The sequence below is a fragment of the Hyperolius riggenbachi genome, chromosome 3 (genome assembly GCF_040937935.1).
Source record: "Hyperolius riggenbachi isolate aHypRig1 chromosome 3, aHypRig1.pri, whole genome shotgun sequence".
NCBI lineage: Eukaryota > Metazoa > Chordata > Amphibia > Anura > Hyperoliidae > Hyperolius > Hyperolius riggenbachi.
Genome location: NC_090648.1, coordinates 241,783,192 through 241,811,088, shown reverse-complemented (window position 1 = coordinate 241,811,088; position 27,897 = coordinate 241,783,192). Strand labels below are relative to the sequence as shown.

At 41.6% G+C, this 27,897-nt stretch overlaps 1 protein-coding gene across 1 annotated transcript in view; it reads left to right on the top strand.

Annotated features, from left to right (window-relative positions):
- The window catches only part of ITIH5 (inter-alpha-trypsin inhibitor heavy chain 5), an 87,033-nt gene extending 61,101 nt beyond the window's left edge, over positions 1-25,932 (top strand). The window contains exons 9-14 of the mRNA XM_068276054.1: positions 2,871-3,180; positions 12,834-13,387; positions 16,234-16,296; positions 17,220-17,336; positions 18,914-19,291; positions 20,152-25,932. Coding sequence (XP_068132155.1) covers positions 2,871-3,180; positions 12,834-13,387; positions 16,234-16,296; positions 17,220-17,336; positions 18,914-19,291; positions 20,152-20,429 — 1,700 coding nt within the window. The 3' untranslated portion in view covers positions 20,430-25,932. The remainder of the gene's footprint in view (positions 1-2,870; positions 3,181-12,833; positions 13,388-16,233; positions 16,297-17,219; positions 17,337-18,913; positions 19,292-20,151) is intronic.
- The last annotated feature ends 1,965 nt before the right edge of the window (positions 25,933-27,897 follow it).

Below are 27,897 nucleotides of genomic sequence, written 5' to 3'. Positions count from 1 at the left end.
TAATGAACTCAAAAAACTCATTAATATCAAAGCTGAATATTTTTGAAAGTAGTTTTTAGTTTGTTTTTAGTTTGAGCTATTTTAGGGGGATATCTGTGTGTGCATAATTATTAGGCAACTTAACAAAAAACAAATATACCCATTTCAATTATTTATTTTTACCAGTGAAACCAATATAACATCTCAACATTCACAAATATACATTTCTGACATTCAAAAACAAAACAAAAACAAATCAGTGACCAATATAGCCACCTTTCTTTGCAAGGTCACTCAAAAGCCTGCCATCCATGGATTCTGTCAGAGTTTTGATCTGTTCACCATCAACATTGTGTGCAGCAGCAACCACAGCCTCCCAGACACTGTTCAGAGAGGTGTACTGTTTTCCCTCCTTGTAAATCTCACATTTTATGATGGACCACAGGTTCTCAATGGGGTTCAGATCAGGTGAACAAGGAGGCCATGTCATTAGTTTTTTTTCCTTTATACCCTTTCTTGCCAGCCACACTGTGGAGTACTTGGACACGTGTGATAGAGCATTGTCCTGCATTAAAATCATGTTTTTCTTGAAGGATGCAGACTTCTTCCTGTAAACTGCTTGAAGAAGGTGTCTTCCAGAAACTGGCAGTAGGACTGGGAGTTGACCTTGACTCCATCCTCAACCTGAAAAGGCCCCACAAGCTCATATTTGATGATACCAGCCCAAACCAGTACTCCACCTCCACTTTGCTGGCGTCTGAGTCGGACTGGAGCTCTCTGCCCTTTACCAATCCAGCCACGGGCCCATCCATCTGGCCCATCAAGACTCACTCTCATTTCATCAGTCCATAAAACCTTAGAAAAATCAGTCTTGAGATATTTCTTGGCCCAGTCTTGACGTTTCAGCTTGTGTGTCTTGTTCAGTGGTGGTCGTCTTTCAGCCTTTCTTACCTTGGCCATGTCTCTGAGTATTGCACACCTTGTGCTTTTGGACACTCCAGTGATGTTGCAGCTCTGAAATATCGCCAAACTGGTGGCAAGTGGCATCTTGGCAGCTGCATGCTTGACTTTTCTCAGTTCATGGGCAGTTATTTTGCGCCTTGGTTTTTCCACACGCTTCTTGCGACCCTGTTGACTATTTTGAATGAAACGCTTGATTCAGTGGCGTAGCTAAGGAGCTGTGGGCCCCGATGCAAGTTTTACAGTGGGGCCCCCCCAAGCACTCTATACATAACAATTGATACGGTGCACCAAAATCTGCCAATGGCAGCTACAGTGTCAGTGGTGCAAGAAGGGAATGGGGAACAGTTTGTTAATGATTACCACTATTCAAAGTATCTATAGAAGTGTTTATTATGAGCACAGGACCAATAGAGAGCTAATACTGTAGTTGAGGGAGGGTCCTTCGGGGGCCCCTCTGGCCCAAGGGCCCCGATGCGGTCGCTACCTCTGCAACCCCTATTGTTACGCCCCTGGCTTGATTGTTCGATGATCATGCTTCAGAAGCTTTGCAATTTTAAAGAGAATCTGTATTGTTAAAATCGCACAAAAGTAAACATACCAGTGCGTTAGGGGACATCTCCTATTACCCTCTGTCACAATTTCGCCGCTCCTCGCCGCATTAAAAGTGGTTAAAAACAGTTTTAAAAAGTTTGTTTATAAACAAACAAAATGGCCACCAAAACAGGAAGTAGGTTGATGTACAGTATGTCCACACATAGAAAATACATCCATACACAAGCAGGCTGTATACAGCCTTCCTTTTGAATCTCAAGAGATCATTTGTGTGTTTCTTTCCCCCTGTTCTCATGCACTGAAGTTTCAGGCTGCTTGTTTCTTCCTGCAAACAGCTTCACCCTTGTCTGTAATTCTTCAGTATGTGAAAGCCCAGCCAGCTCAGAGGACGATTTATCCAGCTTGTAAAAGATAAGAGAGAAGAGAGAAGCTGCTCTAATCCTAAATAACACACAGGCAGTGTGCGTAGAGGGGCCTGGAAGGGGGAGTTCATAGCAGAACCACAACACTGAAGAACTTGGCAGCCTTCCAGACACAGGCCGACAAGTCTGACAGGGGAAAGATACATTGATTTATTACAGAGACAGTGACAGTATAAAGTGCTGCAGTAAGCCAGAACACATTAGAATAGCTTTTTGAACTTGTAGGATGATAAAAAACAGGATGCAATTTTTGTTACGGAGTCTCTTTAAGAGTGCTGCATCCCTTTGCAAGATATCTCACTATTTTTGACTTTTCTGAGCCTGTCAAGTCCTTCTTTTGACCCATTTTGCCAAAGGAAAGGAAGTTGCCTAATAATTATGCACACCTGATATAGGGTGTTGATGTCATTAGACCACACCCCTTCTCATTACAGAGATGCACATCACCTAATATGCTTAATTGGTAGTAGGCTTTCGAGCCTATACAGCTTGGAGTAAGACAACATGCATAAAGAGGATGATGTGGTCAAAATACTCATTTGCCTAATAATTCTGCACTCCCTGTACATTGCATAGTTGTTGATACAGCGAACCCATATTGTCTTTGCTGTAACAGTGGTGACAATCCCAAACACATATTTTACTTTAGTTTTCATGCCTATACATTGTGTCAAAATATATTTTCATTATATCCACACCTCCATCAGTATGTGTGCCCTATTATGCTTGTCATGAGCCACAAACTCTTTCCTAAGGGATAACCGTTATGTTTAGTTCCTGCTGCCACTGCCATTCTTCTAATCTTTGCCTTGCTCTTTATGAATGTCACAATGGAGCTGTGATATAGGTCCAACAAATATACCACCATGTATATCTCTTGGGTCCTATTAGTTTACTGAATTGAGTGTGTTTTTTGGCGTATTGTATTACACAATGAGGTGTTTCTTCTTTCAGGTACGAATATAAATGGAGGTATCCAGGTTGCCACAAAACTGCTGAATGATTACGTGGCCACTTCTGATAAACAGGAGAGAAGTGTGTCCCTAATGATATTCCTGACTGACGGAAGGCCCACACTTGGAGAAATCCAGTCAGGACACATCCTCATTAATACGAAGAATGCCATCAGGGAAAAGTTTTGCCTGTTCAGTATTGGGATTGGCAATGATGTTGATTTCCAATTACTGGAAAAGTTATCTCTGGAAAACTGTGGCATGATGCGGCGGATTAGTGAAGATGATGACGCGGCTCTTCAGCTAAAGGGGTATTTATTTCATTGTAGAATTCATTTAGAGTTTTGTGTCATGTTTAAAGGAATACTACCGATACCCAAGTGTTCTAAAATGACAGTGTGCAAATAATGTCTAAGTAGCTGTGTAAACATTTTCCTAATTTTCATGTTAAATATCAGAGTCAAAAACTGTAATTTATTGAGGGTAGGATTTAGCTATATTGGGACAAATCAGTTGCAGAAGGGGTGTCTGCTTCAATGCACAGCCAGAGTTGCATATCAGACTACAGAAAGCAAATATCAAACATATCAAACTCTGAAAGCAAAAACAGTATGAAAAGCTGTGAAAATTAGTTACATTTCCTCTGCTTTCTTGTCAGTCAGAAACACAGGACACAGGAGCTGCTGCTGTTCTCTCTGTCACACACAGAGCTACACATAGAGTTAACTGATCAAGTGCGAGGGGAATTTCCCCTCTCCTCATGGCTCAGTCAGCCGTCAGTTTTGGCGTCAGTAAAGTTTGAAAGTATTTTGCTAACAGTAAACAATGAAGTTGCTACTAAAATGTATACACCAGTACTTAGCAGCACTTCCCAAACAATTTGTGTGTCAATTGAAAAAAATATGTGAATCGATAGTATTCCTTTAAGAAGATTATAAGTTCACTATATTACTACAAAAGTTTTTTGTTTAGTTTACAAATCTGAACTACATCTAAATGTTTTCTAAATGACTCAGACAATAAATAATGCATTACCTTAAGGTGTTTCCCATCAGTCAGTTCTGCCTGTATATTATGAGGCATCCACTCCAAGCCCTTGCAGGTCTCCTATAGAATTAAAGTTAAAGATGTCAGTGTTTGCTTGTCTAGCCCTTCTTCCCCACATGCCTAGGTAATGACCTCTGTAATGGGGTGAAAGTGCTACTGGGTGAAAGTGTGGCATGCCTTTACTTTCATTACTTGGAGAAGTAAGTAATAATGGGATTTGCTGCAGATCTGACAATGCACGTTAAGAAACAGGCAACACCACAGCTCCCAACTGTCCTTTTTTTTTTGGAGGGACAGTCCCACTTTGGGAACCAAATCTCCTGTCCCTTTTTCTTCCTCATTTGTCCCTCTTTCAGGACCGATTTACAGGTCTGTAAAAATATATGAATTTTTCGACTGAATAAAATGTGTTGAATCCTCTGGGCGATACAATTGCATCGCCCAGGAGGGGGCGCAGCACTTTTTTTTAATTTTTTCTTTTTTAAATCATGTAGCGAGCCCTGGGCTTGCTACATGATAGCCGCTGCGCAGCAGCATCCCCCCACCCACTCCGATCGCCTTCGGCGATCAGAGTAAGCAGGAAATCCCGTTCAGAACAGGATTTCCTGCTGGGCTTCCCCGGTCGCCATGGCGACGGGGCGGGATGACATCATGGACGTCGTGACGTCAGAGGGAGTCACGATCCACCCCTCAGCGCTGCCTGGCACTGATTGGCTAGGCTGCGCAAGGGGTCTCTGGGGGGGGGGGGGGGTGCTCAGCACGGCGGATAGCGGTGGATCGGTGGCGAGCAGCGGCGATCGGAAGTTACACACAGCTAGCAATGTAACAAAAAAAAAATTATGCAAATCCGCCCACCAGGGCCTGAGAAATCCTCCTGCGCGATATACCCCGAGCTCATCTCGGGATTATCGCTCAGGAGGTTAAATGACCCTAAACTTTATTCCCATGATGTAAATTGATGTATTTCTTTAAATGTTAAAATGAAGGAAAACTAATGATTATAGATGTGTAGTTTGAGTGATAAAACTAAATCTATGGCTTCTAAAATCTTTGTGGCATGCATGACGAGGGGTGTGGTGGGGGCGTGGTTAGAGGTGTGGCAGGGGCGTGTCTTGAAGTGTCCCTCTTTATCTTAAAAAGTTGGGAGGTATGGCAACACTGACTTGCAAGTAATGCGGCCTTACGGTACATTTACACTGGGAAGCACTGGAACAATGCTAGCATTGAATGACACATTAGCGGGGCCTGCTCGCCAGTGAATGGCTCTTTCAACAGACTTGAAAAGAGTTTTTTAAGCATGCACTGACTGGTGCTTTACTGGCATTGCCTGGCATGTGCAGGTGCTGATAAGCTCTTTCACTGGTGCACGCTGGCACTTGCTAGTGATTTAGCCGGTGTTGACAGACATTTTCCATTCACTCCTATAGATGTAAACGCACTACTAAGCACTGTGAGAAGTCTGCAGCAGAATGTTTAGCAAAGTCACTGTAACGATTGTGGAACTTTCTCCGTGATCAGCGCACAACGCGTGCGCTGACACGGCGGAAATCCTCCACAAGCGTGTAATTGCAGGCACCCAGCAAAAGGTGCTACGCACCTGTAGAGGGAAATTCCTGTCGGCAGATGGCGCTGGGGAGTGCAGAGGAACCAATCCTCTGTACCTCCACAAATGCCAGACAGGAATTGTACGAAGCGCAGAACACAATCGCAAGAGAGGCGATTGCGAATGAGAACGAGCAAAGGGACAGGTTGTATGTGTGTGCGCCAATTCAGTCGCCACCCCGCGACCGCGCACACACAACAGCAGATATGAAATAGGAACGCGATCGCGAGAGGTGCGATCGCCAGACGTGACACAAGGCAGATCAGACCAGAATACGAGGGTAGCAAAGGCACAGCAAATAATACAATGAGAAGATGCGGAAAATAACAAACGCTAGCTAACCGCGAACACCGCACTCATTCGCAACAGTGCACGCGGTTATGCGCGGTCTCCACGTGATAAGCACAATAGAGACAAGCATGCCTAACTAACCATCGACAGACAAACATGAAACAGAGGACGCGAACGCTTGCTTACCGGTTACCTCACCAAGCCTCCAGCAAGCGTAGCAGACAAGACAGACACACGAAAACAGGGACAAGCGAGAAGATAGGATCCACAGCACTAGCGAAAAGTGTCTAGCGCGATCCAGGTACAGAGTAGCAGAACAGAAGGATCCCTAGCGCTAGCGAAAAGTGGCTAGCGCGATCCCAGAAGACAGAACAGAAGGATCCCCAGCGCTAGCGAAAAGTGGCTAGCGCGATCCCAAGAGACAGAACAGAAGGATCCCCAGCGCTAGCGAAAAGTGGCTAGCGCAATCCCAGGAGACAGAACAGAAGAGATAGCTGGTAGCAACCGCTGCACCAGCTATACTCCAAGAACAGAGATCAGAACCATTTCCTGTCGACCACTGTTGGGACAGGACAATGGCAACAGACAAACAAACAGATAAACAATCCTAACTGCACTAGGGAAAACCTGCCTAGCGCAGATTCCAGGAATTACTCTAAGCTGATCTTCAAACCAAGAGCATGGCTGACACCCCACCAGGAGTGTTACATAGGACGGATTCCTTATGAACAGCGAAGCATTGTGGGAAAGACATAGTACTTATAGTACACACCTCCAATGAATGTGGCCAGGCAATTTGCATGACAATGTATGCAAATTCCTCTGCAAGCACAAGCTGCAAAACTGACAGAAACTCTTCTTTCCAGAGTCCTGCAGCATGCAAACCTACACAATGGTCACAAGGCTGCCTGCCTGCACAGGCAGCTGAGCAAATCATCACAGTCACCAGACACTAATGCTGCATACACACTTGAGATAAAGGTCTTTGAATTCCAGACGACCCTCAAAACTGCGATTAGCAACAGACTCAAAATGAAGACTCATGAAGGTCAGGGCAGCCCGACAAGGTCCAATTCCAGAGTCAGTCCACCCGAAACCGACCTCATCGGAAACAGAAGCCACTGAAACATGCCCATCAGTACTACCAGTCTCAGTATAACACCCATCAGGCCTGTGAATGCCAGAGAAGAAGCCATCGACACCCTCCAGACAATACCCACCACCTTCCAAGGAGCGTCCGAAAATACCAAACCTGCCACAATACCTGTTCGAAGTGTCCCTTACAACACAAAAGCCACCGTTGATCTTATTCAGGGTACCAAGCAAAATTTCTCCCGGAATCTCCAAGAACCTTTTGAAGCTCCACAGAGATCCCAAGAGGGCAGAACAATCACCAGGCTCACATGGAGAATTACCATGAACCCCCATGGAACCAATGACAATTCCGGATTCAGAATTACGAGGACACCCATCAAGATCAAGACTTTCAGGGACCACTTCTGGGCATGCAAGCAGGCAGGCCATATCAGAGCATTTCTCCACCGAGGAAGCATCTGAGTACGCTGGTAACCGAGGCACACTTGGGCTTTCTGGGTCACAGAGCACACTGGGGTACACCAGCACAGGAGAAACCTCAGGACATGTCGGGGAACTACCAACCTCAGAGTCCGGCACGACAAGACCAAAACCAGTACCGGACAGAGAATCATTATGAGTGGAGGTCACAGGCACTGGACTTTCAAAAGAAGGCTCGAATACAAATTCAGACATTTCTGTGACAATAATATCATCATTGACTACATATGAGTGAAGCTCCATCAGAGCTGAAAAGGTAGCCAGCAAGGCAGAAATGCCTACGGAAGAGGGTAACACCTCAGAATGACTTGGGGGGCAGGAGACATCTCCTACAAGTTCTGCACCCTTTGGGAGGAACTCGGAGACCTCCAGAACATCAAACAAGACCTCAGAAACATCATTTTTCAAGTTTTCTAAGAAGGATTCTGTACTATCCATGTTACAGGGCAAAACTGGAACTTTATTTTGAGAACAGGGCAGATGTCCCAGGGAAGGTTCCACCATAAACTGAGACTGAATTTCATCATCATGAGTGGAACGTACAGGAATATTCACTGGACCACACACTGACTCCCTAACTTTAATCTCGCTGCACCCAGAATTCTGCGTAGCAGTCAAACTAGCTTGCAACTCCAAAACTGGAGAAAGACAGGTAAAAATAGCAGCAATACCTAGACGAGCCTCTAGGGGCAGGGCAGGAGATATTGTACAAGGCAATATTGACTCATCCAGAGTACAGGGTGGAGAGTCGGAACTTTCTTCAAAGCAAGAAAGGGACTCCCAAATGTCAGTGTGATTGGACATCGTTTTGTTATTCATGGTACAGGGCAGGCTCAGAGAAAGCGTCTCTGAATAAGCCAAAGAAGGTTCAGCATCAGATTCGCAAAACCGAAGCGCTGTCTCACTCTTAGATTCGGCTAACCATGTCGAATCCGAGGAATCCGAACGCAAAACCTGCGAATCAAAATTCACTTTAGGTTGTGAAACTGATGCTTCCATAGCGCAAACCTCAGCGATCTGCGGAGCAGACTGCAAGGCATCTAGGACCGAAACACTGGAGCAACTGTCTCCAGGCAACGGGCCCTTACAGGTGAGAACAGGGTGAGACAGGGAATCATTTGCAGAAGAAATAGCGACATCAACAGGATAAACTTTATTAGGCATATTAATTTTACTTTTGACGCTGCACAGTCGAGAAACTTTTCCCATAGCAGGGTCACAGATGGAAGATCTCAAAGATCTGTTTCTAAATGACAAAGGATCCCACACATCCTTGAGGAAACCGGCAGACTCATGCCGATCACAATCTGCAGGAACATCCGAGAAACAGGCATCAGATCGCACAGATTCAAACTGCACACTGTCAGGAGAGAATCCTTGAGGATTCGCACAGGAATCAACCACAGCGGCACACTCATTCATTTCAGATTGCACAAAGTCAAGACTCTCATGCTTTACCCAAGAAAGGCAGAAACAATCATCCGACAACGATGTCTCTTTATTGGAATCAATTGGTTGGTGTGTGTGCAACTCATCCAAAATCGTTTGCCATACATAGATCACCAGATCCACATCATCCTTGTCACATTCATCGGAATTAATCAGAAGGTACATAGAATCAAGACAAGCATTCAAGACATTTTCGCTTTTTGCGATGTAAAAATCGCAAAATGCTTTCCAATCAAAATCGAATTCCTCCAGCAAGGCCCCAACATCCCAGGAAGCAAATGGGGGTTCAAACAGGCCAGTATCCAGATAATCTCCATAGGGGTGGAGTTCAGGAACAAGAACAGATTTTTTTAACTGCTTTAATGTGTGTGCGATCCTACCTATAGCAGGATCCACATAAGCTTTGGATTGGGGCAAAAAACCTGGAAACTGATCAGCAGATGCATTATAAACATCATTATCATACTGCATGGTTTTGCCCATTTCAGACTTGACAGAAATAACCTCTTTATTTGTGGTTGCTTTGGGCAACGGATCTTTCCGCTGGGAAGCCTTCCTAGATCTTTTACGTTTAGACTTAGAGGCTTTGGATGGCTGCTTTTTTAAACCTGAAGTGGCAACTGACACATTGAACTGATTGTCATACTGAAAGGTTTTGCATGGAAGGGAAAGATCAGCTGACTTATCAGCAGCTACACAATCAATCAGAGCAGGTGGTAAGCCAGGCAGTTTAAACCAGTGAGAGAATATCACTGCAAGAAACTGATACAGATTATTATTCCAAGAATTGGTTTTTAGCACATCATATGCCCAGGTGAACAAATCGTCTTTTAAGAGCACATAGGAAAAGAGAAGAGCCGACGTGGACGGTTCAGAAATCTGAAAGGTGGGATTCAGGCAAAACCTCACACATTCAGAAAGAAATTCCACCTTGGTCTCTGAATTTAGCCTTTTAAAGCTCTTAAAGACACAGGACCCAAACTCGACAAAATCGTACAAATCAGAAATTCCGTCTACACTGGGGTTTTGGGTTTGGCTGTTCATACTGTAACGATTGTGGAACTTTCTCCGTGATCAGCGCACAACGCGTGCGCTGACACGGCGGAAATCCTCCACAAGCGTGTAATTGCAGGCACCCAGCAAAAGGTGCTACGCACCTGTAGAGGGAAATTCCTGTCGGCAGATGGCGCTGGGGAGTGCAGAGGAACCAATCCTCTGTACCTCCACAAATGCCAGACAGGAATTGTACGAAGCGCAGAACGCAATCGCAAGAGAGGCGATTGCGAATGAGAACGAGCAAAGGGACAGGTTGTATGTGTGTGCGCCAATCCAGTCGCCACCCCGCGACCGCGCACACACAACAGCAGATATGAAATAGGAACGCGATCGTGAGAGGTGCGATCGCCAGACGTGACACAAGGCAGATCAGACCAGAATACGAGGGTAGCAAAGGCACAGCAAATAATACAATGAGAAGATGCGGAAAATAACAAACGCTAGCTAACCGCGAACACCGCACTCATTCGCAACAGTGCACGCGGTTATGCGCGGTCTCCACGTGATAAGCACAATAGAGACAAGCACGCCTAACTAACCATCGACAGACAAACATGAAACAGAGGACGTGAACGCTTGCTTAAGGGTTACCTCATCAAGCCTCCAGAAAGCGTAGCAGACAAGACAGACACACGAAAACAGGGACAAGCGAGAAGATAGGATCCACAGCACTAGCGAAAAGTGGCTAGCGCAATCCAGGTACAGAGTAGCAGAACAGAAGGATCCCCAGCGCTAGCGAAAGTGGCTAGCGCGTTCCTAGAAGACAGAACAGAAGGATCCACAGCACTAGCGAAAAGTGGCTAGCGCAATCCAGGTACAGAGTAGCAGAACAGAAGGATCCCCAGCGCTAGCGAAAAGTGGCTAGCGCGATCCCAGGAGACAGAACAGAAGGATCCCCAGCGCTAGCGAAAAGTGGCTAGCGCGATCCCAGGAGACAGAACAGAAGAGATAGCTGGTAGCAACCGCTGCACCAGCTATACTCCAAGAACAGAGATCAGAACCATTTCCTGTCGACCACCGTTGGGACAGGACAATGGCAACAGACAAACAAACAGATAAACAATCCTAACTGCACTAGGAAAAACCTGCCTAGCGCAGATTCCAGGAATTACTCTAAGCTGATCTTCAAACCAAGAGCATGGCTGACACCCCACCAGGAGTGTTACATAGGACGGATTTCTTATGAACAGCGAAGCATTGTGGGAAAGACATAGTACTTATAGTACACACCTCCAATGAATGTGGCCAGGCAATTTGCATGACAACGTATGCAAATTCCTCTGCAAGCACAATCTGCAAAACTGACAGAAACTCTTCTTTCCAGAGTCCTGCAGCATGCAAACCTACACAATGGTCACAAGGCTGCCTGCCTGCACAGGCAGCTGAGCAAATCATCACAGTCACCAGACACTAATGCTGCATACACACTTGAGATAAAGGTCTTTGGAAAAGGCAAGATCACAGACTAATATTACCCCATTCCATGTAGTATGAGAGCCATACTCTACACAGTCTATTCTATGGAGCTGCACTCCCCATCAGATAAAATCTTTGCAAGATGCTGCACACAAAGATGCCCGTACACATTCAAAAGATCATTATCTGCAAAAGATCTCTTCCTGCAAAATGCATTTATAGTCTATGAGATCTGCAGATCATCATACACACCTTGTTTAACAGACTTCATCTGCATATCTGGCAATCATCTGCAGATCTGAAAATCCATCCTGGTGGATCTGATCTGCAGATGATTGCCTGTTAACCAAGCTGTGTATGATGATCTGCAGATCTCAGACTTTGAATGCATTTTGCAGGAATGGATCTTTTGCAGGAAGAGATCTTTTGCAGATAATGATCTTTTGAATGTGTACGGGCATCTTTGTGTGCAGCATCTTGCAAAGATTTTATCTGATGGGGAGTGCAGCTCCATAGAATAGACTGTGTAGAGTATGGCTCTCATACTACATGGAATGGGGTAAAATTGGTCTGTGATCTTGCCTTTTCCAAAGACTTTTATCTCAAGTGTGTATGCAGCATAAGCTTTCACTGTGAATTGCGATAAACAGAAAATCCAATTGGTGCAGCAACTCCCATGTCTTCTGCAGACCACTCTGCTCTGATCAGTCAGGAGATCATGAAACTGTTCTGATTAAGATAGTTACACTGATTATGTCAATGGAACCCTTGAGAAACCCCCACTGGTTTATACTTTCTATTAGTCCCCACCTATGGATCCAACTCGGTATCTGAACAAAATTCAAGTTAGTTTACTAAAGGTGCGTACACACACACTACGGCCGCCAACGACGGGTCCGTCAGACCCTCCCGCTGGGCGGACTTTCAGCCGACAGTAGCGTGTGTGTACGCGCTGTCGGCAGACTGATAAGGCTGTTTCTGAACAATCCGCTCAGCGGCTGATGTCCAAAAGGTAAAGTTTATGGATTGTGTGCCTGCTATAATATGATATATAGGATATTTGATATAAACATGCCAACTATGGCAGTGTTGCCAAATCAAAAAGCTGCAAATATTTTCATTAGAACAACAATAATGAGCACAAACAAATGACTGAATCATCCTCCAGAAATACTGGCAAGCTTCCTGTGGTGACTTTCTGCTATATATGTTTATTTTCCTCTTCTGATTTCCCAGTCTAATGTCTTATTCCAGGAGCTGCGCAGACTGCTAACCCCATTATATAACTTGGCTCTTCTTAAAGAAATGGTGATATTATTTATGGAAGCTATTGTTCCAAACAGAAACTCATGAGACCAAAGGGGATACAGCTGCAAAACAACCTAACATAACCCTGTACTTTTTTTTAACACGCAGTATTTGGAGTTTGTTTTATCTTCTGATCTGGTCCACATCCTTGCCTTGATACTAATCCTGTTAGAACTGAATTGTAATATTCTTTTTCTTGTACCTTTTTCTATACTTTAGGTTTTATGATGAAATTGGTACCCCACTATTATCAGATATTCGGATTGATTATCCTCCAAATAGTGTCGAGTATGTCACACAAAACCTGTTTTACAATTACTTTAATGGCTCGGAAATCGTGGTGGCTGGGAAACTGGTCAATAAATCCAGCGAGGCTCTTCATGTTGAGATCCGGGCTAGTAACAGCAACAAGTATGTTGTCCTGGAAGGAGAGGTGAAGATTGAAGGGAGTGGACAAGAGGAGATTACTGGATCCAAGGTTCTTGTGGATAGCGAACAATACCGGAACCACATAGAAAGGCTGTGGGGGTATCTGACCTTCAAGGAGCTCCTTACAACCTGGCATAAAAGTGACAGTGACAAGGAGAAGGAGGAAATAACTAAAAAGGCCAGCACACTTGCCCTGAAATATAACTTTGTTACACCATTTACACTGCTGGAAGTAAAGGATAATGGCTTCCAGGCAGATCTTCCTAAAGAAGAGCCAGCTAGCCTGTATACGGAAGGCATTGGACAGAAATTGCTCAGTCTACAGGGAAGAAAAGAAACAATAGGTAACTTGATATTATATACAGATACTTACTATGTTACTTACAAAACACTAAGTTTGTAAGGATGTACATTTCTCTCCAGTCTCCCCACTTCTAGTTATACTGAGAATATTGGGTAGATGAAGTCCACTGTGACCCTTGCAGTGATGGAACACAAATTTTTATCCTGTACCTCTTTTCTGGACCAATGTCAGGCATGTCGTATTTGTACATGCCACACTTTCTATGCCTAAGACCTGTTATTTGAGAAATTTTTCACATTAGCCTAAATTCTGAGTGACCATTGTAATATAGATCATATTATATTGTCATTGGTTACTCTCTTGCATGGATTTTCAGTTGTATGCAACTACCAGACAGATGTAGCCAATGGTAACCTGCTCAGGTTAGGTTATCCTGAGTCGCCGGTGTTTATTGGTTTATTAGTCGTATGCAACTACATTGGGTTGTAGATTTTCTAGTTATTTGCACTTTTACTAAATCAGTAACATTTTGCTCATCCCTCTGGCTGGACTCTCCTCATCGTCTCTTATTTTCCACTCTGTAATGGTGATGAACGTTTATAGCATTCCCAAAGAGCTGTATATGCTCAGAGGAAAAGAGAAAGCAAGGAATCCATCTAGTCTGTGGATTCTGGCAGAGTAGAAGGACATTGCACCACTGGGTTGCAGACTTGGAGCACAGCTGTATTCAATAGTTTATAGAGCTCCTCTCTATGCACTTCACTGGCTGCTCTGTCCTGATTACTATCAGAATGCTGCCAATCCAGCCCCAACAGCTGCACCGCACTTGCTGATAAATGCTATGGCTGGCTGAGATCATCATGGGACCTTTAAGATCCGGTGGGAAACAACACCTTCTAGTAATAAATGAGCAAGCAAAGTAACTGTATGGATAGGAGAACTCTGTAAAGTCCAGATTGCCCTGTAAGGTGTGCTGGAGGGGCAGATGCAGCCACAATTGGATGTGTGTATGTAGGGGCAGCAATGTGTTTAGAGGGACAGTAGAAGAATATCAATAACAACATGCTGGAAGGTATGGGCAGATGTATGGGCCAGATTTATCAAGAGTGTCTGAGACAAAATATTAGGAGGTTTTTAGAAATCGGTGCAGAACTGTCTCCGACATCCTAAGAAATCACTAGCTAGTGCAAATTCCTTCTTAAACTGTAAGGAATAGAAGGAGCTAGGAAGGTCTCTCAGACAGAGCAGTGTGTGAGGGGAATTGCTGTTGCTGAGGTAACCAACACACCTGCTGTCAGCAAGCTCTGAGTGAGGGGAGAGGAACCCTTCACAAATCACATCTAGCCTACACTGTAGAACTGCTAATGAGCACTTCTTAATCTGCAGCAGTTTAGGGATGGATTTTCACTTTTCTTAACTGTAGGGTAGCTCTAGAAATCCACGCTAAACTGCCACTATTACATAGGGTTTGAGAAGTTTCTTACTATCATGCAGAACTGTTCTTCTGCTGGTTAGAACAGTTGTAGAAGAAAAAACTGTCGGTAATGCTTTGATAAATCTGGCCCACTGACTGTAGAAGTAGAACTTCCTGTGTATGCAACTACATTGGGTTGTAGGCTTTCTAGTTATTTGCACTTTTACCTGTCTTGCTGTAACATATTCAAGGACCAATTTTTGAGGATAGCCAATTAACCTAGCAGTCAGTTTATTCTCATGTTGTTTCAGGAAACACATGTAGACCTAGATAATATACAAACTCCTGGATAGAGTTTGAACCTGGGACTCTAGTGCTGTATGATGATAAAGTGCTAACCACTAACCCGAGCTAATTATTGGATTTTTAAGAGAGATATGTGAAGAATGCTTTCCACAAAGGGGAAACAGGCACAACAAGTATGGTGCCCATAAACCGTACAATTAAAACATTCAATTTTACCATTTATTTGAACAAAATGATTGAAATAGAAAGAAAATTGAAAATATATTTTTTTAACGAGAGAAAACAATCTTTTTTATTTATTTATTTTTTTTTATAAAAATCTGATCCGACATTTTGGAAAAATCTGGGTGATTGTTTGTGATATTGTATAGTGTATTGTAGTTTGTAAAAGAAAATATTAGAACCAACTTTTTCTTCATATTCAATCATTTTGCTCTGATTTTTGGAAAAAAGAATTTTAAAAACTATTCAACCAAATGAAATAATCAATTGAATTTCTCTGATTGAAAAAAAAATGAAAAAATTGTATGGGCAGCATTAGTCATACCTCATCAAGAAGACAATTAAATATGAAATATTTAGTCTAACACTGGATAGTGGCTGGATGGTGTAATGGTTAAGGGCTCTGCCTCTGACACAGGAGACCTGGATTCAAATCTCGGCTCTGCCTGTTCAGTAAGCTAGCACCTTCTTCAGTAAGGAGTTTCTTGGGCAAGTCTCCTTAACACTGCTACTGCCTACTGAGTGCGCTCTAGTGGCTGCCTCGCAAGCGCTTTGAGTCCGACAGGAGAAAGGCGCTATACAAATACTGCAATTATTATTATTATTATTATTAACACTTCATCAACCAATGTAAACATTATATGTGAGGTTCAGCTTGTACTTTGAGGGTGTATGTAAGATGACATTCAGTAAAGTGCTTTTGCAGTATAGAGTGTATGGGGTGATTGGAAAATGTCAATAATAGGAGGCATTCTTATATTCAAATTAATGGAAATCCTATCAAGAGGGGCCAACAATGGAAGCTCAGATTAAGTATTACAGAGTGACTCTTATTAAATATTTTGTAATGGAACTTTGTTGTAAAAAAGGAAGCCTTTTTTATAAACCTTTCAATGAGAAGTAGAGTTTGTGTTGAGTTTTTCTTTTATTTATTTCTTTTATAGCAGGACCTCCTCCTCCAGCTAAACAGACAAGCAATCAAAAACCGCCAGTCTCTAAAACTTCAGGTAACCTATATGACAGATACATTGATATCATGGTTAGAATTGACAATGCAATGATGCTGATGCTGTCTGGATATGACATTACCTTAAAACTAGGAGCTTAAATTTACTGTAAGTAAAACAGTCTTTTGTGTGCAATATCATTTAGTTTCAATCATTTTTATTGAAAAGTTCTAATAAAGGTGCAACTTAGACAATCTAATATGACCCCACGGAGGGGGCGAATTATAGGGTATAGGATACAAATAAATAAATAGAAAATTAATGCTGCATAGGTGGAAGAACCAACACAAAATTGCTCATGAGTCCACCAACATGTGCAAGGATCGGCTACAATGGGATATATACTAAATAGGGGGTGCAATATAATTTAAAATGATCCTGAAGTAGTGTCTAAACATAATGAAATAACATGTATGTACAGTACCAGTTTTACTTTCAACTTGTACTGTTTCTTTTGTCTTTTCCACACTGTAATGGTTAATAATCCAGGGCTATGAATCTGTTTATCTGCAATGGGACAGCAGTGTGTAACTCTTACTGCTAATTAACTAAAGGTAATAAAACTCCTGTGTGTCTGAGAAACAAACTGCCATCATGCACCTGCCAAAAACTATATAAAATAAAAAATAAGAATGTAGGGTTTAATAATCTGGTATAACGTTGGTAAATACAATATGTTCTTCGGATCAGTTTATTTATCAGCTGGAGCCAACTGTTGTGAGGATACACATTCTTAGTTATCAAAACCACAAGTGAGGACAGTATTATATCTACAGGAAAAGCAGAAAACACCTACTGTATATAAATAAAACGGCCACTTGAGGAAACAGTGATATTAAGTTGTTGTTTTTTTAGCTGCAGATTGAGTTTAGGCATATCATTTTAATTTATATTTTCCATTTTGTATTTCTAAATCCTTCCAGCGGATGGAGACCCCCATTTTGTGGTAGACTTCCCTCTCAGTAAACTAACCGTGTGCTTTAATATTGATGGTGAACCCGGGGACATACTGAGGCTGGTGTCCGACCACAAATACTCCGGTAAGATCGAATTGTTTTTAATGTTTACAGAATTCGATAAATATAAATGTAAAAGTGTTTACAATCTAAAATGACAGTTCCAGTTATAACATAACCATCTGGAGAACTTGCATTCAAGGTAATACTGTAGATACACTGTAATGGATTAATAAGCTTCTTTATGTGAATTCCTATAACAAAGTTTACATTCTGATCTCCCTATTGTCATTAATGCAGCAGCAGAATAAAATCTTCAACATACTTTAAAAAATACACCCAGAAATACCATTTATCCAATGTCCAATTTTTATCACTTGTCAGCTCCTTATTTGACAGCAGGGCTCCTTACTGGGACAAGGATTCTCCTCTTCTCTCGATCTTTACAACCTAACAAGGCTTATAAATACCAAAACATCAGTGCAGTAATTGATATATCAAAAACTGTGTACAGAGAAATAATGGCAGTTAGAAGTCCTGTCAGGTAGAATAGATATGTCTATATGGGTAGCAGAATGTCAACATTTTCAGTACAGAGGCCATTTGAAATGCCTTAAAATGGGGCCCTAATCAGACTTGCCAGCCCTAAGCGAATCAGGTAATTTGGGCGCAATTGGTGCACCAGAAATTGGGATGTTGCCAAAGGCAGCAATGTTATATTGCAAACTTACCAGCTACATCCTGTAATTTGGGCGGTGGAGTTTGGTAGCGGGATGGAGTTATGTTTTGTGCAGCTGAGCTCTGTAGTGGCTGTGAAGCAACGGCGACAGACAGCAGAAACAGTGGTAGTGTAGTTTGACTACTGTGTATCCAAACTCTATAACAGTGTAAAACACAATTAGAAAGTCTTCCAGAACCCTACGCACCCAGATATATAAGTATGCCTTTATACATACTTTTAAAGCAGGTGAATGCATTACTTCTGCTGTTTCCAATAAAAAACTTCTGGCCACTAGACTTGCTGCTCTGTGGTCCAATGTGGTTACTGCAATGCTCCAGTACATGACTTGTGACTCTGTGGCTTACAGCCTCAGCTTGATTGGCATGTAAGTGCTTTCTATGCTGCTACTAACTGCAATTAGTGCCTGCACCCCTGCTTGCTTCTTTGCCTGGCTGGGCATAATATATATGCTTGTTCCTAGGACCTGTAATTTGTTTCACTAGGATGGTGCCTTAATACCCTTATGGGCCTGTGGCAGAGGAACTTTGAAATGGCTTGTTGCGCATTGAGCTGCAAAGTTGTCTTAAGTTACACAGAGCACCAATCTTTCCCAGAAACACACGATCAAACATAGTCACATTACATGTTCTTAAAATATCAATATTGTTCCACCCCTTCATGGCAAAACATTCTATGAAAATGTATGTATATTTTAATTTTATTTCACTTGTACTAAGACGAGACGCCTGCTGAGGTCTTCCTAGCATCCATTGGCTCAGCTATGTCTTGTATAGAACAGGTCCATACTACTGACATGGAGATGTGTAAAGCGGTGCATTGATAACGTGGGCAGAAAATAGAATATATGTATCCTCCCAGCTGTGTAAATGGTAATGCTTTAGTACAATGTATAACTATAACTTTTCATACTATTTTCAAGGTGTCACAGTTAATGGACAACTGATCGGTGCTCCAGCTCCACCAAATGGCCATAAGAAACAAAGGACCTACTTTAGCAGAATCACAATGATCATTAACAAACCAAGACGCACTTACATAGAAATTACCCCCACCAAAGTCATACTGGACAGCAAGGATCGCCTCATTGTTACCTGCGACAAGAATGCCACACTAAAGAATGATGACCTTCTGGTCTCTGTTGCCGCAAAATCAAACGTCACTGTGACCATACATGGAACCATCAGCTTTGTCATCCTGGTCCATCGCTACAAGAATCCAGCTCCATATCAAAGGAACCACTTAGGGTTCTACATTTCTAACAGCAAAGGATTGTCTCCAAATTCCCATGGACTTTTAGGTAATTTTAAATACGTCGTAAAATTACAGCTATTTCTACAATATCCTAGCAGAGTAGACAGGAAAGTCAAGAAACAGGTGTTCCATAATACCACTTGTGGAATCTGTGCAGCCCTCTTTAGTAATAAGGAAACTCGCAGATGGCTAACCTAACCCCAATCTCCAGGTAAAGGGGGTCATTTTTGACAACCTACCTTCTTAGTAAATTAGAATTAATCAAATTCCAAATTTAGAAAAAGCTCAATTGGGGGGGACAAAGCTTTTTTTTCATGTGTATACTTCAATGAGATGCAAATCCTTCCAAATGCATACGGAATCATGCAAATTCTGCATGTACATTTTTGTAGCTTGAATGGTTTAATCAAATTCCATTTTGGTAGGATTTGATTAGATCATTTTCTTGCTGCTTAAATTTGCAAACATAATTTGCACAATCCTGCATCTACTTAACACGATTTTCATCTCATTGACCATCTTTACTTTTGCCATCATCTCCTTCTGTACACTTCTTCATTCTTCTGTAATTGTCATTGGTTCCTTCTTCTTCTTCCTCCTCTTCATCTTCTTTCTATAATCTTGATTGAATTTTCGCCTCCTACTGTTGCAGCTCCCCAAGTTTACATTTTAAAGCTGCATACATAATTTGCATAATACTGCATAAATCCAGAATTATTTCCATGTCATTGACCATCCCTAGATTGTAGTATAGTTTGTTTTGCCATGCTTTGCTGAGAGTTGGGGTTGTCTATGTAAAAGGGAATGTCATCAATTTGCATAAGAGCACAGAAATAAATACTGCTGGTGGACACTGGGAGGTAATATGAGTGACCAAACTAAGCAATACCACTTTTTCTTTTACAGGTCAGTTTCTGTACAATGAGGTTAAGGTTACTGAAGTTCCAGTGAAGATACAGGGTCACACAGGAAACCAAACCCTAAGCATGGCCAATATGCTGAGAGTTAGGAACCGCTCGGTCCCGGTAATCAGAAAGCAGAGGAAGTTGTACAACGGCCTTCACCAGGTGGACTGCTGGTTTGCAAAGAATAATGCAGAGAAACTGATTGATGGGGTGTATCAGGATTATCTGGTCTCACACCCTTTTGCATGTGGCAATGATCCAATTACAAATGAAGTGTAGAATATATGAAGTAACACTAACAACATTCCCCTTATGCATATGTGTTGAGAGACAATTTCAAATGGACTACAGAGGGACCAGATCAATAATAGTACAGTTCACTGATAACCTGTGTCTGGGTCACAGTACTTAAAGAGGAACTCAGGCAAAGATGTAAAAATGAAAGATGTTAAGAAAGTTAAATGAAGTTACTGTTATATTTTCCCTTTTCTTTAATGTCAAACTGTAGCTGGTGCTAAAAAAAAAATCAATGTAGACACACTGGGATAACAGTAGAAATGAGTTACTAGGATTCCATTTCTTTTTGTCAACAGAACTACAGACCCAATCATCAGAATGCAGCCATTTAAACTGGGTAATGATAGTTAACAGAATACTGTAGCAATCATGGGAAATGTAGTTCGGTGTCCAGCAGATAGGTGCTACAGGAGTCAGCATAAGACCTTCAAAGTTTTGCCACCCTAATATTGGAGTGGGGCACAATGATGATATCAGTATCTGAAAAACATATTTTAAGACAGAGTTTTTTTCAGTGTTTAAAGTGAACCAAATTCTCAGAGGGTCAAGCATGTGTAAGTGATTTTCAAGGAACTCAAAGATCCTCATTTACTGTGCCATTTGCACAAAATCCATCAAATGTATGGAATTTCCATTGTGGATGTAGTGTTGTACATTTTTATCGTTACCCAGCAAAACGCAATAAGTTTTATATGAATTATATTTCTACAGCATATGTAACATTTGTTCAAACAGAATGTGTTATTTACCAAATGTTTTAAAATGTTTTTTTTAAATTTCTCTCTTTTTTTAATGAGTTAATTTTGGATGCCTAAGTGAAGATGAAAGACAGAGGCTCAGTTACTGGAGAGTTTCATGTTTCACTGGATTGGACAAGGAATACCAGTTGTAATTTATACTTTTAACAATGTTTTTTTTTTTTCTTCAGACTTTATTAGCTGCCAAAGTTTAAAGATGGTCATATACCAGGCAACTTGGCAGTCGATTGATCATCTGATTCAATTATTATAATCGGAATAGGATGAAACTCAGTGCCGCTATGTAAGTGCATTTATACATTACCTGTCCTGTGTCCCAGTGCCCATACGTCTTCCGCATCTCTTCTATTAGCCACATACTCGCTGGTGGTGCCTAGCACGCTGGCGCGTGACGTCACATGCGCTATGCCAGCAGGGTGTATGCGGCTAATTGAATTGAGGGGGAAGATGGATAGACACTGCAACACAGGACAGGTAATGTATAAATGCACAAAAGCACATATACATTACATTACATACATACGTACATATATACACACACACAGCGGCGACACGGCGGGCTCAACTGATTCCCGAGAGATTTCATGCTAAAATTGATCAGGAATCGGCCTGCAGTGTATGGGCAGCTGACAGATCTCTCTTATCAGATTCAATTAAGAGAGAGATTTGTCTCTTGGTCTAATCCGCCCATTAAGAAGTATGGACAGCTTTACTATCTGTCTGACTTATGACTTTTGAATGAGTTTGAAAGATAACTGAAGACAGATTGGTTGACTGGCCGTTCCAAAGACACGAAAGTCACATTACATTTTAAATGAAATGCAATACAAAGTTTTCCTTCAAGGTACATCTGTCACAAATGGACATGTCTAATTATCTGATTTCACATTTGTAAACTGTTGTAATTGATATTTTACCTGCCAAGCCGAGATGTTCTTTTTATTTACTTTTCTTGCCTCTTCTCAATATGGAGTGTTGAGCTCTGTGCTGCAGTATATCCTATCCAGTAACTGTCAGGAACATGGTATATAAAATAAATTTCAAGGCTTTTAAAAATATACTATTTATTTCAAAACATTCACACTTGCTAGGTAATATTAGACCAGTCCATATAGACCATTTCTGTCCCCATCAATGTCTCCTATTTTTGCCTCTTAAAAGGATCCCGAGGTGTGAGGCATAGGAAAGCGGTCACATGTATTTCTTTTTAAACCATACCAGTTGCCTGGCAGTCCTGCTGGTCTTTCTGGTCAACAAGCATACAGCTAATCTTGTCAGATTTGTCATAGACATCTGATCTGCATGCTTGTTCAGGGTCTATGGCTTAAAGAGACTCTGTAACAAAATTTTCAGCCTTATTTCTTGTATCCTATAAGTTCCTATAACTGTTCTAGTGTGGTCTGGCTTACTGCAGCCTTTTCTAGTTGCACTGTCTCTGTATTATATCTAATCTTCTTTCCTTTGCCGAGCCTTGTCAGTCCAGAGAGGAATGTGCTGTGATAGGGAGAAGTTATGGACACCTCCCCCACGACCCTTGCAGGCTTTGTGTGTGTGCTTTATTGGTCACAGCCAGCGTCTCTGCTCACAGCCAGCCTGTCTGTGACCTTGTGAACAGCTGTGAGTGCAGAAAGATCAGTTCAAAGCCCAGACAAGCAGCCAAGGCAACAAGTGGGAGAAATATTACCGCAGTGAAGTCACGTTTAAGATGAGCCTCTGCAAACAGGCACCTGCTCTGATGATGTACTTCCTGTTTGGCGGCCATCTTCATTGTTTACAAAAACAATAAATAAAACAGTGATTTTATCACCAAGAAAGCAGCAGGAGCAGCGAAAATGTCACAGAGATGGCTAGGAGAAGACTACAAACAGGCTGGTACTTTTATTTATGTAAGATTTTCACAGTACAGATTCTCTTTAACCTCCTTAGCGTTCTGGACGATCTGAGCTCGTCCAGTAACGTCACTGTGTACCGCTCTGGCCCTGGTGGGTAGCGGCAGATCAGCGGCGGCGAAACAAACACGCAGCTAGCAAAGTGCTAGCTGCGTGTTTGTTTCGCCACAGCTGATCTGCCGCTACCCGCCACGAAAGAGGGCCCCCCCCACCACAGACCCCTAGCGCAGCCTGGCCAATCTATAAATATTCATGCCTCTTTTTAGGTAGGGCCACTGCTGTAAAGGGCATCTTTTCAGATGCTATCTAGTAGGGAAATTAAAGTTGTCCTTTCATAGACCAGGAAGGTCATGGCTTACCACTTATGCTGGGAATACTCGTATACCATGAGTTTTTTGTCACATAGATGGCTCAATAAATAATTTCTGACAGCTCCGATCGTTTTTCTGATTGATTTTCTCATAGGAGTGAATGGAAATCAATGAGAAAAATGATCGGAAAATCGATTGGACAGTAAATTCTCTGAAAAACTCAGTGTATTCCCAGCATAAGGCTCCCTGCACACTGCATGTGATTCCGATTTTTTATCGTTTTTTTAAATGCATTTCTGATTTTTAATCGTTACAGCATGCTGCGTTTTTCTTCTTCTTTTTCCTGTTGATAGCATTCAGGGAAAATCTGAATCGCAAATCGGAAACGGAATCGCAAATCGGATTTGCAGTGTGCAGGGAGCTTTAGACTGTGCTCTAAATAGTATTACGGGTTGAACGAGTGATGTGAAAAACTAACCCCGGACCATGGATACAATGTTACTTGGATTTGTATTGTGATGGCATAAAGATGTGCGATGGATCAATCATATAAGAGTTTTGTTTCTACAGCCAATGCCAGGTGGAACTGCTATAAAGGTGGTATCTTTGTGTTTTAATCTTATTAAAATATCCTTCTATATTTTCATATGCAGCCAGCTTTATAATATTCATAGATTGCTAGGAAATTTACTTTTCACTTCTTTGCAACTCTATAATACAGTGTGTATAGATACCTTCCTTTGGAGTACAGAATGTTAACAGATTACATGAATAATTTGCTTTTCAAAACAGATGGTCGATTTTTACGGTTTACTAATGTCTTCTTGAAAATCTGGAAATTCTCATGGGAAGCAGAAGAAGGTTTTTTTTTTGTCTCTTTTTGGTACATTTAGGAATGTCCAATTTATTATTGCAAACTAATATCCCCAGAAAACATTTCCTACAAGGAAGACCGGACAGAAGCATTTACTAGCATCACACATGAAAAAACGGGTAAAACCTTGGAAAAATGTTTGGGAATCTGTGAGAAACATACAGCTACCCTGGAAAGGACTTGCTTTGTGCTTTAATGACAATATCAAAGGTAACTAAAACTCTAAATGCCACACACATTTCCAGTAATTACTAGAAAATAGCAATACAAGGGCTTTTTATTTCTATCTTTTAATCTTTTATGTGAAGAAAAAAAATGACATTTACAGAGAACAGTTTTCTCTGTAGGCATTACTATGGAGGACTGTGTCCAGCACATCCAGCATACAGAATCATCACTGGCTGTGAGGCCTCTTGCATATTTGAACATATTTGAAACTACATACAGGGTATTTAAAAATATTTCATAAGTGAACATACAGGGTAGCTGTAGGTTTCTCACAGATTCCCAAACATTTTTCCAAGTTTTTACCCGTTTTTCATGTCGGATGCTAGTAAATGCTTCTACATGAGACTCCAATGTACAATTTTGACGCGATTTAACATGAGAATCCGATTGGCGATTTTAAATTGGTCCTGCTTGATGCGTTGTTTTCTGCGTTTTTCTTCTTGTGTTGATAGCACTCAGGGGAAATCAGAATTGGAAAACGCATTTGCGATTTAGTGTGCAAGAGGCCTAATGCTGTGAATCTCTTCAGAATGATAGAAAGCAGAAATATAGCTTCAAATATGTGTAAATAACTCATCAGCTGCAGCTCTGTGTTCCTGTCTCTCTCTCTTTGTCTCATAGTCTAATGTAAACAGAGTTTACAGTCAGCAACAGCTCCTTTTGAATGGGGGGAAGCATCCAAGAACAGGAAAAAGTACAGGTTCTTCTCTTCAGATCATTCGCTGTATCTAAAAAATCTCTCAGCTGTTCTCATATGATCTGTGAAAAAGCAGTGTGTGTACGCAGGGCATAAACAAACAGTAAATCATTCCTATGAATTCATATTCCTGTGAATAGTGACCTATCTATATGGCACTGCTCTAGCCCTGACGCTGGCACAAACTGTTACAAAAGCTTATGAACAAAGCACTGTCATCAGAGACTTCTGAAAAGCTTTCTATTGTTGCTGGCTAAAAGCTCTATAGATATGTGGGGTTTACAGAAGGACAGTTTCTTTGGTAGTTCCTCTTTAAGGCAGAGAACACACTTGACTGTTTTAGTGTGCAAGGGGTTCAAGGTAGATCAGGGTTGGGATAATTGTTTTCATAGCATCATATCTGGAGAGTACATGAGTGCATGGTTTCAATATTCTTTCTGCAGATGACAAGATTAGCTAATTTACAGCACGACGGGGAAGATGAAATTGACAAAATAAAGGAAGAGATATGATGGCCGCCTTTGCTGCTCCCTTTACAGGACTAGCAGCAATTTCAAACCATGTATAGGTCAATAGTGTAAACTGAAATTTCACCTTATGCTATGAAATTTGTCAGTGCTATGAAAGCCATTTTGTAATTTGTTATTAAAGGTAACGCAACTTTTGTACAAGAATTGGTATAGTGATAATTTCAGGACTGATCCATTAAACATCCTTAGTGTCTTCAATGTCCGGTTTATTTCTTATTTTTAGTATAATGCTGACTAATGCAAGTAAAACATTAGATTGAACAGCTGTGCAAAAAACCACAACAGGAAAACAGATGAATGTGAACTATAAGATAAAATCAGACAAGTTTGGACAGGTCTGTTCATTCCTTTGCAGTGACAGAACAGGAAGTCCCGTCCTGTGCGACTCTCCCGGACAGCAGATGGAAATTAGACATCATAGATAGTGATGACACATCTGTTACGACACCAATGGGTACCATGAAAATGACTGGGAGGCACAGTGGGTTGTGCATCGGATCTGCTGTTATCATTCACATTGTGGTTGCAGTTTACTGTAAACTGGTTTACACTGGTTAAAAAAAAGGAGGCAGTGGTGGACTTACCGACTCCAAGTAGACACCAAAAATCATTGGTTCAAATAAACAATTTATTCATAGTACTGCAAAAATGCAACGTGTTTCGCAGGTTTGATCCTGCTTCATCAGGCAATAAAACGGAGCAGTAGCATATAGGGTCAGTAGAAGAGCCAAGCGCCTCTGTAAAGGTGCTTGGCTCTTCTACTGACCCTATATGATACTGCTGCATATTATTCACACACTAGTGCACATAACAGGTGGGGGCCCGAGCACTGCCACTACTCGGGACCCCCCAAACTAGCACTAGTAACACAATAGGGGAGCGCAGGCGAGCCCCGGACTTGCCACCACTAGGAACTCGCCCCACCACTCCATCTTACTACACACAAAAGGAATGCTCACTCCCAGACAGCACTCTGCCACTTTTCTATAGTCTGCAAACTGCCAGTCAGCCAATAAGAAGTGCAAATAAAATACGCATTAAAAGCATCATGGCGATTTTCTGCTAGTGGCTGTGTCATTCAGAGAATTGCCTGCATGACATAACGTCATTCTATTTTATATACCACACAGGCAAAATAATATTTTTATCCAGATTTCAGAGTTAAAACGAATCTAAATGCGACCATGCTTTTTTTGCTTTCAAGTTGGTATATTTGATTACAATATTTATATTTCTGGTCAAAGGACTCTAATATATCATCTGTCTCATTCAATGTAAACAGAAAGCCATTTGCAACGTTTAGCGTTAATAAAATGCTCCTGTCTTTTCGAGTACTTCAGATTGTTTAAACAGTGCACTGTATGAATTCATAATAATTGTACAACAGCCAGAGGATTATCTGAAGGTAATCAAATGCTTCTCCGTGCATGAGAGCAGAGGCTCATCATGTACAACATAACCACACTGTTTGACTATATTGGGACAGAGTGGAAACAAAGAAAAACCTCCAAACATTCCTATGAGGGAACATTTATTTGAGTGAAAAAAACAGGTACCGAATCAATCACTATAATGCTTTACAGCTTGAAAAGGTTTTACAAAAAAAAAATAAAAAGAGAGAGATTGAACTTAGTTTTGGGACACTTTTCCTATCATTTTAAGCACCTAACCCTAAGCGAAGTTGAAGCCCATATCACATGAGGACTCCAGCATGAATGCTGGGCATTGATTATTGCTAATTAAGTAATTTCCTTTTGAAGTAGGTAATATGGATGCCAGCAGTGCTCTGGTAAAAACGGGCACCCCATAGACCGCAATGTTAATTGCGGTTATGCCAGTGCCCAGGAGGTAATTTGGGTGCCGCTGGCGCCCGTATAATTCTCACAATTAGGCAGCACAGATATCAATAGAGGGCAAATTTTGCAGCAAAGGTAATACTTGCATAGGTGGAGATTGGGACGCTGGGGGTCTGTCAGGGTTAGGCATTGATAGAGGAAGGGTTCAACTGAGAATGGGGCCGGTAATTACATAGGGCCCAATAGTAGAATATCTGTAATTTTACAAATATTCTACTAGGGGTGAAGCCTGGTGTCCAAATTACTGAACGTCCTTTTTCCATGTATGCATTTCCTTTACTTAATTTCAAAAGGATCACAAAAAAAA